This window comes from Rhinolophus hipposideros, assembly GCF_964194185.1.
Source record: "Rhinolophus hipposideros genome assembly, chromosome: 9".
Taxonomy (NCBI): Eukaryota; Metazoa; Chordata; class Mammalia; order Chiroptera; family Rhinolophidae; genus Rhinolophus; species Rhinolophus hipposideros.
In genome coordinates, this window is record NC_138055.1 from 73,986,720 (window position 1) to 73,999,187 (window position 12,468).

The window sequence follows — 12,468 nt, forward strand, 5'->3', positions numbered from 1 at the left end:
CTCTGTAAACTCCATCTTCTCCTCTAGGAATGGGGATAAAGAGCCTAATTATAACTGCCACATAGGACTACTGTGACCATTAATTAAGACATCACATAAAGTGCTCTAGCCAACCTCACCATAAAAACAGCTAGTTTCATTCAATATTAACTTTTCTATTTAAATCAATACCTCAGTGTCACTTGAGTGCTACCTACTAAAAGACTATTTTCTATGGTAACCGTCTGTTAACCTATTCACGCAAACCTACTCAATCACATAATTTCACAAGCACTCTGACAACTATCTAGGTGTGTAACTTCCTCACCTATTGCGGTCCTTGCATTAGGTACCCTGCTCAGGAAACAGGCTGTACTGAACACTGTACTTAGCACAACTGCCTATATTACTTGAGGGCCTTGTGGGCCAGGCCTCTGTCCTATTCATATCTATATCCCCAGACTGCAGCCCAATAGTTCTTAAACCTGACTCCATTAGAATCACAAGGGGAGCTTATCAAAATATTATGCCTGGGATCCATCCCAGACCCACTAAATCATAAGGGGGTCAGGGAGAAAGAGCCTAAGTAATCAGTATGGGGGAGTATTTTTTTAAGATCCTCACATGATATTAATGTGTTGCCAAGTTAAGAACCACTGCACTCTGCCATTTAAAATACTATACAAGCAGGTATGTATACATGTATGTGTGAATTATATAGGTATAAATACAAGTCTTAGCTCAAGACCCTCATCTTCAATATCCTCTCTCAGCCTAATCATCTCTTCCCTTTAAACACACAATATCTCTAATAAACACTTCGTTACAGGCTGCAGCAAGATGGCTTGCAGGCTGCTAACTCCGTTCTTAAGTTTTTTCACGTACTTATGCCTTAGATTTCTTCCTAGATTAGTCTTGCTCCTTATTCTTGTTTTCTCCACGGTATTTACGATAGTAGCTTTAACACAAACATGTAATAAAACATTTGACTAATCTAATAAATGTATACAAAAATTACTGGAAGGCAGTATGTCACTTCCAAATTATCCAATTTGGGCTATTACCTCCCCCCCTCATAAAAAATGATTTAGAAAATAACTTCAAAAAACACTCTAACAGTAAATGAAAACTAAAGTTTTTCTCAGTAACGAGCATGTGCATATTTGTACTTTTTATTACAGTCATAACATGAAATATCCACCCAGTATTCTACCCTCATCCACCACTTTCAGTTTTTGACCTGCTTCCTTCCTAAAACTATCTTCTAGCTGTTTTGGTATGTTTAGGTGCTGTCAGGTACTTTTACAACAATTTTATAATACTCTGTGATTAGTAAAATAAATTAATGCAATGTGTTACACACGTTTAATACTTCTTGAAGGAACTTACTGTTTATCAACCACTAAAATAAGCTTTTTGCATACAAAATGTTTGCTAATCTAATATAAACTTGGTTGGGAATATGGTCTGAAAATAAGAGTCTTAGTCAACATTATATATAATACAAGCCTAAATTTCAGGTGGTGATTTTTCTGCTTCTATAATAATTTCATACCTGAAAATTTTGTAAAATATTATGACTTTTAAACAGGAGTGCTAAGTAATATTACATGAGAAACTCCACAGCAACTGGCATCCTCAATGTTGAAACTACTAATAGAAATGAATGACACACAATTCTAAAAAAGCAACAACCTAAAGATATAAAAATGCTTCATAGACAATGGTTTGAAGTTTTGAGTCATATGTTTTGCCACTACTAAAATAATTTGGGACAGTTAAGTTGTTTTCAAACTGAAAATATGGGGAGGAGGCACTCAAGAAGTATGTCTGCTAGTTAGATACTGTGATAAAACATTACCATGTTTTGTTGAGTCCTACAGAATGAAACAGATAGAGCCACAGTTACAACAAAAAGAAAGCACTCAATTCCCTGTTCCACAAAAAAGGTTCAAATTCCACAGACAGAAAAATGGTACCCTAGGTTGTTTGTTTTTAAGGAAGATTAAATTTAGGAGTTGCCAACACCCAAACGAAAAACATTCCAGAGTATTAGACTCAATTATAGTGGGGAGTCATCTACATTCTCAGCACTATGTTCCCTTACCCGAAGTAGGAATATTAACAAATGATGTTTCTTAGGATCTCACAAGATACACCACACTTATTCCCCCAGTAAACATTACCCTTGTTAAAAAAACAAAAACAAAATGGTATTTGAGAAATAACAATTTTAGCACAAGCAGCCAAATAATGAAGTTTAACATCTGCCAAGATATTTCCCAAAATAAGACCACTGTCAGATAGATAATGAGGAAAAGACTGAAAATGACAAATTCTTTTATTTGGACCATCAGCTACTTTAGAAAATAAACTTTAGGAATGTAGATTTTCCAAAGCCTTGTCTTGTTTCCCCTTAATCTTCATATTTTTAACTTAAAAAAAAAAAAAAAAACCTAGAAATTTGATTACCACTCTTGTGAATTCCTTTTAAAGCAATTTAATGAATAACAGATCTTTTGTGCAAGTAGCAAACCACAGAGGATAGTTTGGCTGGCTGATAAAAACCTCTCTGAAACACTCATATAAAAATATACCCTTCAAAGAAAAACTGATTTTCCAGGTATGGGAATCATATTAAGACTTAAAAATTTGGGTATGTTTGATATGCACCCTAACTTACTACCAATGCGTTTACTTGAACCACAATTAAAGCTCATAAATTCTTATTATTTACTTGGGGTCAAAGTTGAATAAAATGAAAGCCAGGAGTTTAAAAAAAAAAAAAAAAGTAAAACATAAGCCAACGATAAAAACATGCAACTACTTTGGGTTAAACAAGGTGAGCTACATGAAAGTAACCAAAACTTGTTTAGGGTTGTTTTACTGAGGGTAGACAGTGGTGCAGTTACACACTAAGTAAAATGTTTCACCAGTCACGCTAATAGGAAGATGCTGCTGCGGGCAGAAATATTTTGAGACTGCTCAAAAATACCAAAACAAAACAAAAATCCAACCCTACCACAAATGTTTTCCAGAGGACATAGAGCCAAATACTTAAACACGAGATCGTCTTAGTAAAAAGAATTGTGGGTTGCTACCGCGTTCCTATTGTCCAAAATAGCACTCAGAAGTGGGGGGGGGGGGGGGGGGGGGGGTGTGTGTGTGTGTGTGTGTGTGTGTGTGCGCGCGCGCGCGCGCGCTATTTACAAAGGCTGGTTTATATATGAAATAGTGCACATATTCATTTGGATGTACTCATCTTGGGTTCCCTGAAAAGACAAAGCTGTCTTATTTAAATGCTAAGGCCACGTTTCCTTTACAGGTGCTCTATTAAACACGTAAGAGAGAAAAAGAGAGAAACAATATAACTTGAGTCGGACACGTGGAAAACTAGAGTATATCGTCATCACCATTAACCCATTTTTCTAACTCATCAAGCTCAGGAAAACCAGCCTCGGTGAGCAGGTGCTGGGGCCGGGGGTCGTCTCTCCACCACCGTGGGGGGAAAAACGAGATCCCGGGTCTGAGACGTTGGCCAGGCAGCCTGAAAAGCACGTGTCCTCCTTGGGGTTTTGAGAACTTCCCAGGAAGCAGTCGTCCGGAGTAAAACTCCACCAGCCTCTGCCCGCCTGACTCAGCGCGAGGACGAGCGACGCGAGCTACACGGGGAGACTCGTGGGCCCGGAGGCCGCAGCCCGGGAGGAAGGTTCCAGGAGGCGGCCGCCCGCCCCGCCCGCCCGCCCCGCCCCGCCCCGCGCCGGCCGCGGCCCCCGGCTCACCTCCGCCGCGGGGATGTTGACCACGCCGGTCGAGCGCCGCTTCTCCCGCAGCTTCCTCTTCTCGATCTGCCCCTTGCCTTTCCTGGCACTGGGGCCCGAGCTCTTGCCCTTGTCCGCGGCGCCGTCCCGCTCCTCCTCGTCGCCCCGGGCCGGCGGTGTCCCCGAGGCGGCGGCGGCGGCGGCGCCGGCGAGGGGCTCGTCCTCAGGCCGCCGCGCGCCGGGGGCCGCCCGGGTCAGCGCCGCGGAGCCCACCGCGCAGTTCGCGCCCCCGGGGGCGGCAGGTGCGGCCGCGCCTCCCGGGACGTTGTTGTTGAGCTCGCCGGTCGCGGCGGCCGCCGAGGAGCCGAGAGCCCCCGGCGGGGGCTTTCCGACCGCGTCGCTACTGCCCCCTCCCGGGGCGGCCGGGCCCGGGGGGCTCTGCTTGGCACGCAGCTTCTCGCGCTTCGCCTTCCACTCCTCCAGGAAGTCGGTGGTGCTGCCGGTGCTGCCGGTGCCGCCGGTCCGGTAGCCACCGGTCGCCATGTTCCCAGCGGGGCCGGCCGGCTCTCACCTCAGGCCGCCGCCGCCGCCGCTGCCTTCCCGCGGCCCCGACGACGAGACCACGACCCCCGCGTGAGCGGCCGGCCGTCTGCGGGGAAACACAAAAGGGGGCGGAGAAGCGACGCGTCAGGTCCTCGCCCGGCCCGAGGGTCTCCCCGCGGCCGCGCCGCCCCGAGCCCCCACCCAGAACGCGCCCACTCGTGCCCGCCGGCGAGTGGCTGCCGAGTCCCCAACCTGCGAAGTCCGTCCGACGCACCTACACCGCGGGACGGGACGATCGCCGCCCCTCGAGGGGAGGAGAAAGGGACTGTCCCGCCCCCGCCCCCGCCCCCGCGGGGTCCGCGCCCACGGCGGTCGGGGGACCGGGGCCGGAGCCGCCCACCCGTCGGCCCGCCGCATGTCCTGCGCCGCGCTCCGCGCACGGCCGGCCCGGGGTCCCGCCACCCACACCCCCACATCCCCACACCCCCACGCCCCGGGAGGCGCGGAGCCCCCAGCGGCTCGCGGAGGAGGCGGGACGTGTGGCACGGGCCCTCCAGCGGACGCGGGGAGGGACGGGGGCGGGGGCGGGGGCGGGGGCGGCCGGGGCAGCCCCTTACCTGGGAGGAGTCTGCGGGACGAGACGCCGGGCTGCGAGCGCGCGCCCAGGTGAGCGGAAGCGGCCGCGCGGGAGGAGCCGCGGCCACCGCGCCGTCCCGAGCTCGCCGCGCACCGGGCTGGGGGGAGGGCAGGAGGGAGGGGAGCCGAGCGGCGCCGAGGCGCGGGCGGAAAGGGCCGAGACGGCGCGAGGGGCGCGGCGCGCGCGGGGGGGGGGTCCCGCCCGCCCCGCCCCGCCCCGCCCCCGGCGCTCAGGTGCACGGCGCCGCGGCCAGCCCGCCGGTCGGACCGCGCATTCCTGGGCTCGCGGCCCCGCGGCGTCCGGCCTCTTGGCGCCTCCGACTGCGGGCGGGAACGGCCCCCCACGCCCTTCACCCGGCTCCTCACCGCCGCCTCTCCCTTCTCCCACCACTCTTCCTTTTAAGTACAAGACAGATTCTTCGAGGGAAAAGTCTCGAATGCTGCTGGCAGAGGGGGTAAATGCAGGCAACGTGGGACGATTCAGGGCCTGACTAGCCAGCCGGGGAAAACACTCGCGCGTCCCTCTGCCTGGTCGCCAACCCCTTCTCAGGTGTCCTGGGGTGGCAGGTAGGGAATAGAAAGAACTGATACAAGCCCAGCACCCTCCCTACTAAGGCAAGTTTGTGGTATCCTCGTGAAACGGTTACCTAAAAGGAGGGGCTTAAGTCACAGTGAATTATCAAGGGTTCACTATTATCCTTAGAGGAGAAAACTTAAAAAACATGTCGACAATGGATTGGATTGGATTGGATCTCAATCCTGTTGGAATTTTCTTCTTAACCCTGTCTCTACATCTCCTCTTGGCAGGTAGTGAATTTAGCAGCAAAGCTCCCTACCAAAGTACTAAAGCTGCGTTGATGCTGATTTGCTAGGAGCTGGGACGGTGCGTGTCTCTATGTTTCCATCCTTAACGCGCCGTAGGGTAAATCGCATCCTCAGATGCAAGTCATCTAAGATTCGTGGACCGGGGCTGGGTGGGCTGCCCATGACAGGGTCCCAAGGAGACTTACCACAAGCAGTGCCGGGGAAACATCCCTGTCATAGGGTACAAATGGACCATTTTGGGAGAAGTAGGCGAGCCCTGAGTCACACTCTTACCTAACAGTAAATCTCTCTTCCTAGTTAGTATTCATGTTTTACCCAGGTGGCTCGCGGTGGGTAGGCAGTCATTGTGTACCTGCGACAGGAATGAGAACAGGAAAAAGTGATTCACTTGCCTTTTATTTCTCAGAGGGAAGGTCGTACAGTTCTGGTCTTTGGTCTCGCTGTTGGGGTGAACATATGGGTTACCGGGAGAGAGCTCTGGGAAAATCCTTAGAAAATTAAAGGCCTTCGTTGGGGATGGGTTTAAAACGCGGAGCCTAGCTGGTACCAACCTGGGTGCACCACTTGCAATTCCTCCATTACAGATTCTTCATTAGTTTGTTTTCTGAGTTTTAAGAGAGAAGAGGGAGGGTTGCGCATTAAACAGATTCATATGAATATGCTTGGAGGGGCTGCAGGATGCAGTGGAAAGAGGATATAGTCAGCCTGGATATAACTATAAGTAGCTGAGGGATCTTGGGCATGTTTAAATTCTCTGAAACTCAGCTTTCTTTACTATAAAAGTCAGCAATGACAGCATATACAGAGGGTGCCAAAAAAAAAATGTATACACATTTTAAGAAAGGAAAAATGTATTAAAATTGTAATACTCAATACATACCAATAACAAAAGATGAATATAAGTCACGTTTGATTTCTGCAATTACAAGAGGTGCTCAGAGTGGTTACCCTCACTGTCCAGACACTTCTGATTATGGCGAACTGCTGTTTGAGCAACGTTGACCAAAGTGTCCACTTTCATACATTTTTTGGCACCCCCAGTATTTTTAAGCTGTTACAAGAATTGACATGGCAGGCGTGTTAACTGCGCTTGGTTCTAGGAAGGCACTCAGTAAATACAGTGCCTTTTATTAATGGGATATCAAGCAGAGAGAATCCTGGGTCTCTAAGATGTGGGGGGTTGGGTGGAATTAGGCAACAAAGGTACTGTACACACAAATGAACTTGAAAACAATAAGCTGAATAACTAGAATAACACTTATGCCACATAAATTTGTCACTGCATCTCTTAGACCAGTATTAATAGTCTCTGAGTCAGAAATGTTGGCTATTACTGACTTGCGTAGCTTTGAGTAAGTTGCTTAACTTTTGTGCCTCTGTTTACTTACATATAAAATAGGATAATAATAATACTTCCTACATTGTGAAAGTATTGTGAAAGTGCCTGAGGTCCTTAGATAAAAGGTAATATGTGAGTACCGGAGTAGTGATTATTAGTCTATAAATGCCCTAGGAACCATGGATGAAAGAGATTATTGATGTACAAAGCACTATATATTATTATTGTTATCATTTATTATACCTTTGTCTTTACCATTCTCAATATTCCCAAAGATATAGTTCACAACTTCCAATACTTCCAGTAGTGCACCAAGATATTTAGCTGAATCAATCCTAAATTGCAAAATGTTTGTATATCATCAATCTTTATGTATAGCATTCTGATGAAATAATCATCAGAGACTCGGAACTTGTTTCTCAGCTGCATCATTATTGACATTTGGGACAAACTAATTCTTTGTTCGGGGAGTTGTCCTGTCTATTGTAGGATATTTAGCATCATCCTTGGCTTTTACCTATTAGATGCCAGTATCTGCCCCCAATCCCGGTTGTGACTGCCAAATGTTCCCCGAGGGGCAAAATCTTCCCCAGTTGAGAAACTCTGAGCTAGCTTAAAATAACTAATTTTGGTGACTCACTTGCTCTTAATAATAAAGAGAAGTATGATGCTAACAAAACAAAGAGATTCATTTTAATATGTCAGATTGAAATTTATTCTAAATGTTAAATCTTAATGTTTTCTAGGTAGTGGATTAGCTGTAATGTGAAATAGCCTATTTGTATGTGTTGAACTAATTAATAGGATATTGGGAAATAGCCATTTTGCCTTCTGGAGTATAAGCAATTCACCCTCTAAAATAAAAATAAGACACGTACATGGTTTTAAAAGTTAAATACTTTAGTTCTGCATGGACTATAGCAAAAGACTGCAACCTACCCTTTCCACTACCAAAACCCTTTCCAGAAGTTGGAACTCTTTTAACTGCTTTTGCTAATACAGATCTTCATATTTTTTTAAATGTTTCTAATATACATCTTCATACTTATTTTTTTAATGTCCTTATCTGCTATTCTACTTTTTGATTTTTCCATTTTTCAACATCCTTTACTGACTTCCTAATATAGAAGAATATTTAACTCTCTTACACTAACTACATATACACTTTCCTTACTCCTAAACTCCCACTACATATCATGATTTTATTGAAGAACATTTTATTGAAGAACATATACTGTTATGACTATGCAAATATTGCTCACAGCTGAGCCATACAGAGCCCTTTTTTTATTATTTTAACAACTTTTTTCTTGTTGCACAACTATTTTTTCCACAGTTAAAATTTGTGTTTGTTGTTGTTGTTTTCTTTATCATTAGCTTATTTTTCTGTATACCAGTCACAATTTGACACTAAAACTTTTCCCCTCTCAATGTTAATCATGTGGTGTACTCTATCCGTTCTATTTCTGTTTTCCTTGGAGACATCTCTTCTTAGAGCCCTCCATCCTCTGCTCTAGTCTGGATTGATTTTGAAGCACGTTGCTCTGTGGTTATCCTGGGATGACACTTCCCTATCATCCTGGGAATCATTTCCTATGCAGACCCCTTGTTTCCTGAATCCCATATTGTCCTCTTGTTTTTTTCCCCTCATTTTAGTGGAGTACATCATCAATATATTCTGGAGATAGGATTACACATTCTTGGAGACTTTGCAGGTTGGAAAAGGTTTTTAATTTGTCTCTGCATTTGATTAATAGTTTGTTGGGATATAGAACACTAAATTGGATATTTTCCTTCATAACTTTGAACACATCACTATATTTATTGCCTTCTAGTTTCCAGAGGTGATGTTTAGAAAACCAATGGCATTCTGATTCCTTTTATTTTCTCACTGGAAGTTTTTAGATCTTCTTACCCAGATCTTCCAAAATATCTTGAAGATTTGCCCTGATTTGGTCTTTTCCCATTATTATATTAGCCTCAGTGTACCCTTTCATTCTGCTTTCTGCCCTTCAATTGGAAAATTTCCTTGGCCAATAGCTGTGATAATTATTCCTCTCCATTTTTCCTGTTCTCTGTTTCTGGAACTCCTCTTAAATAGATGTTGGACTTCTAAGAGCTCTCTAATAGTCTTTTTAATCTTTTTTCTCCTGTTTCCATCTCTTTAGCATGTTGTTCTACTTTCAGTGAAATTTCCCCCTACCTTATATGTCAATCTTTCTATTGAATTTTCTGGTTTTGCCACCATGGTTTTCTAAGATTTCTCATTCTCTAAATGTTCTCCATAGTATCCTATTCTTGTGTCATCATCTTTTCTCTCCCTACAGAAATTGAACTTTTCTCCTGCTGGTCTTTCACTGTCTCTTGTCTATGTATTCCTTTTTTTTTCTTTTTCATTGTTTTAGTCTTCATCTTTCATGTTAGAGGATTTCCTCATCAGTCTGTTGTTCATTCATATTTAAGACTGCAGCACTTAAAAGCTGATTGGATGCTCCTCTGTGAAAAGGCAAAGCTTACTGATTGATGATCCTCGTTTAGGAGGGTGGTGTTTGGACCCAGGCATGTTGTGAAAACATGGGTCAAATGTCAGTATCTATGACGTTTTTCTCTTGGCCAGATCGATTTCTCTGAGAGAAACTGTGCTCCTGCCTGTGTTGCCACTTGTCAACTGTTTCAGCCAAGTAGGGAAAAAGAGCTGGGGGAGTCTCACTACTCAACATACGGATTTCACTGAGTCCCTATCTATGCTCAGTATGCCTGGTATTCTCAAGTTCATTACACTCGTTATTCAATATCTACAGAGCATTAATTTCCAGCCCTCTGCCAAGATCAAGAGAGACAGCTTCCTTTCTACTGAGCCTTGAAGAACAGAATCTAACTTTTCCTTATGCAGATTTTCAACTAATCCTTCTGTTTTCGCTCCCATCCTTTGCTATATTTCAGAGGGTATATGCTGTTGCCTTTAACTTCTAGGTTGTCTTTAAGGTTCTTCAGGATAAAAAAGGATTACTCTTATTGACTTTGTCTCCTGCAGGTGGTTAGAATTTATCTTTCTCCACTCTGCTAAAGTCTATCTGTTTTCCATCTTTCATTTTCTAAAATTTTCTTCTCATCTCTCATTCTCTTTGTTGTTACTCGTTATCACTTTACTATTGTTTTAGTGAAGTTACTTGAGGGAATAGAGATAAACATGTGTGTTCAGTCTTAACAGGCAGTCTAATCAATTCATCGATTCTGCAGATGCTTTGAAATCTAAATCATGATGAAGCCAGATCAGTAGAGAAGTATACATCTTATTTCCCTCCTCACTGAATGGTATCATAAGCCCCTCCTAACTGACACTATTAGAAAGCTTTGTGAAGTATGTTGTATATTCTGTGGACTGTTTTTGAAGATGTGGCCCATTATATTACATAATGTTCCTATTATTAAAACCCTAGGAAAAAATGTCTGACATTAACATTAAAAATGGTTGTATTTCTTTTTTGTTACTGTTTTGGGGGGGATTTTTTTAACCATAGTAAAACTATGTGTTATGTAAGTAGTTTTCCCTTTCTCAATTGACTGCTGGTAATCTTAGGCCAGATTTGTGGCCTATCAAGAAATGATCAAGCTTTTGTGACACCTGATACTTGTACAATCTTGTTTAAGAAAAAGAATAGGAAAGAAAGTAAATATTTAGAGTGAAAAAGAAATTTTAAAAATTATAAATTTTAACAAATTGAAAATGCCATGAACATCACAAAAATCCAGAAAAACAACCAAATGATTCATTAATGTATTTTCTGACATGTTTCTATAATACTATGTTATCTGCATTTTTATTATTGATTTTATTGTAATGTATTGATACATAAAATAGGTGACTTCACATATAGATTTATCCCCTATTTGTGGTACAAAATATAGATTTGTGTACCACAAACCCAGGAACTCTGATAAATTCTATTTGGTACTATTTCAATCAAACAAGCAAATAATGTATTGTGCATTTATAATTTTATACTTTGTATTATTGAGTATATTCCTGATAGGAAAGAACTATTCTTGACTAGATGTCAATGAGAATAGAATTCTCTGCTTATTTTACATGTCGGATGATTGGAAGGATTTCCTACAGACTGGCTTTAATGTCCTTAGACTTGCCATCCCCTACAAGGAGCGACCTTCTTATTGCTGTCATCAGCTAACCTCCCAGTCACTTAGACTTACTGAGGACCTTCGCTTCTGGCTGATTGTCTTCTATTTATGTCAGTTCTGAGTGGTAACGTGCAGTCTATCCAATCTCCTGGCATCTCAGATACTTGACCTTCTCACTTCCAATAACCATTTCTTCTTTACCCTCTTCATTCAGGCATTTTCATGGTTAGTGTCTTGACTTTGTCATCACCAGTCAGTGCACCTCCAAAATTTCAGTTTAAACACCCCATTTTCCCACCACTTCCTCCTACCCCTGCAGCACACTTACTCTGGTATCCCTAGCCCAACCATTTCTTTTGATCTATTGATCTTGTCATGTTTTTCATTATCTGTCATTCCTTTTCATGTCCTAAATTTCCTTACGTAGATTCCTTTAGCTTAGATTCTAAAGTTGATCATTATTACCCTCCTCTGTGCCTGCACCTGCTCATCTGAATAAAATTAGGTAAAAACTGTCTGGCATGCTTCCGAACCCTACTTTAAGTGAATGTCCATAGTCTCAGTGGGGCAGTCCATACTGTCTGCAATCCTGCAGTCCTAAAAAGCTTGCTCTCCTGTGCTCCAAAATAACTAGTTCATATCAGTCCTTTAAATCTCCAATACTTTCTCCTTTTCAGGTGATGAACTTGGCTGCATACTTCATTGACATCAGAGTGGAGCTCCTCATCTTCCTAAGACAACTCTACCCACATTTTTTTTTTAACTTTTATTTATTTAAGTGTGTTTTCCCAGGACCCATCAGCTCCAAGTCAAGCAGTTGTTTCAATTTAGTTGTGGAGGGTGCAGCTCACAGTGGCCCATGCGAGAATCAAACCGGCAGCCTTGGTATTATGAGCATCGTGCCCTAACCAACTGAGCCAACCGGCCGGCCCGTCTACCCACTTTCTTGTATCTGGACCTCCTCTCTGCCTTCTTCCTTTTAGATGAAGTTCTCTACTCCTCTCAGAGGCAGCCCTGCCATTTGTATCTTTCCCTCACAGGGGCTTTGCTCCTACAATTATGTGCTCCTCTAATGCATAAACAATTTCTTCTCTATGAAGTCATTTCCTTCAGCATACAAATAAACTCTAGTAAACCCCTCTATATTTGTATTCTATTTGTTGCTGTACCAAATTTCCACAGACTTAGCATCTGAAACAATACAACTCTATCATCTTACAGTTCTGTAGATAGAAGTCCCACACG

General features: G+C 43.6%; 1 protein-coding gene across 1 annotated transcript in view; it reads right to left on the reverse strand.

Annotated features, from left to right (window-relative positions):
- The window catches only part of PAWR (pro-apoptotic WT1 regulator), a 100,478-nt gene extending 96,099 nt beyond the window's left edge, over positions 1-4,379 (reverse strand). The window contains exon 1 of the mRNA XM_081058841.1: positions 3,762-4,379. Within this exon, the coding sequence (XP_080914967.1) occupies positions 3,762-4,283 (522 nt within the window). The 5' untranslated portion in view covers positions 4,284-4,379. The remainder of the gene's footprint in view (positions 1-3,761) is intronic.
- Between the last annotated feature and the right edge of the window lie 8,089 nt (positions 4,380-12,468).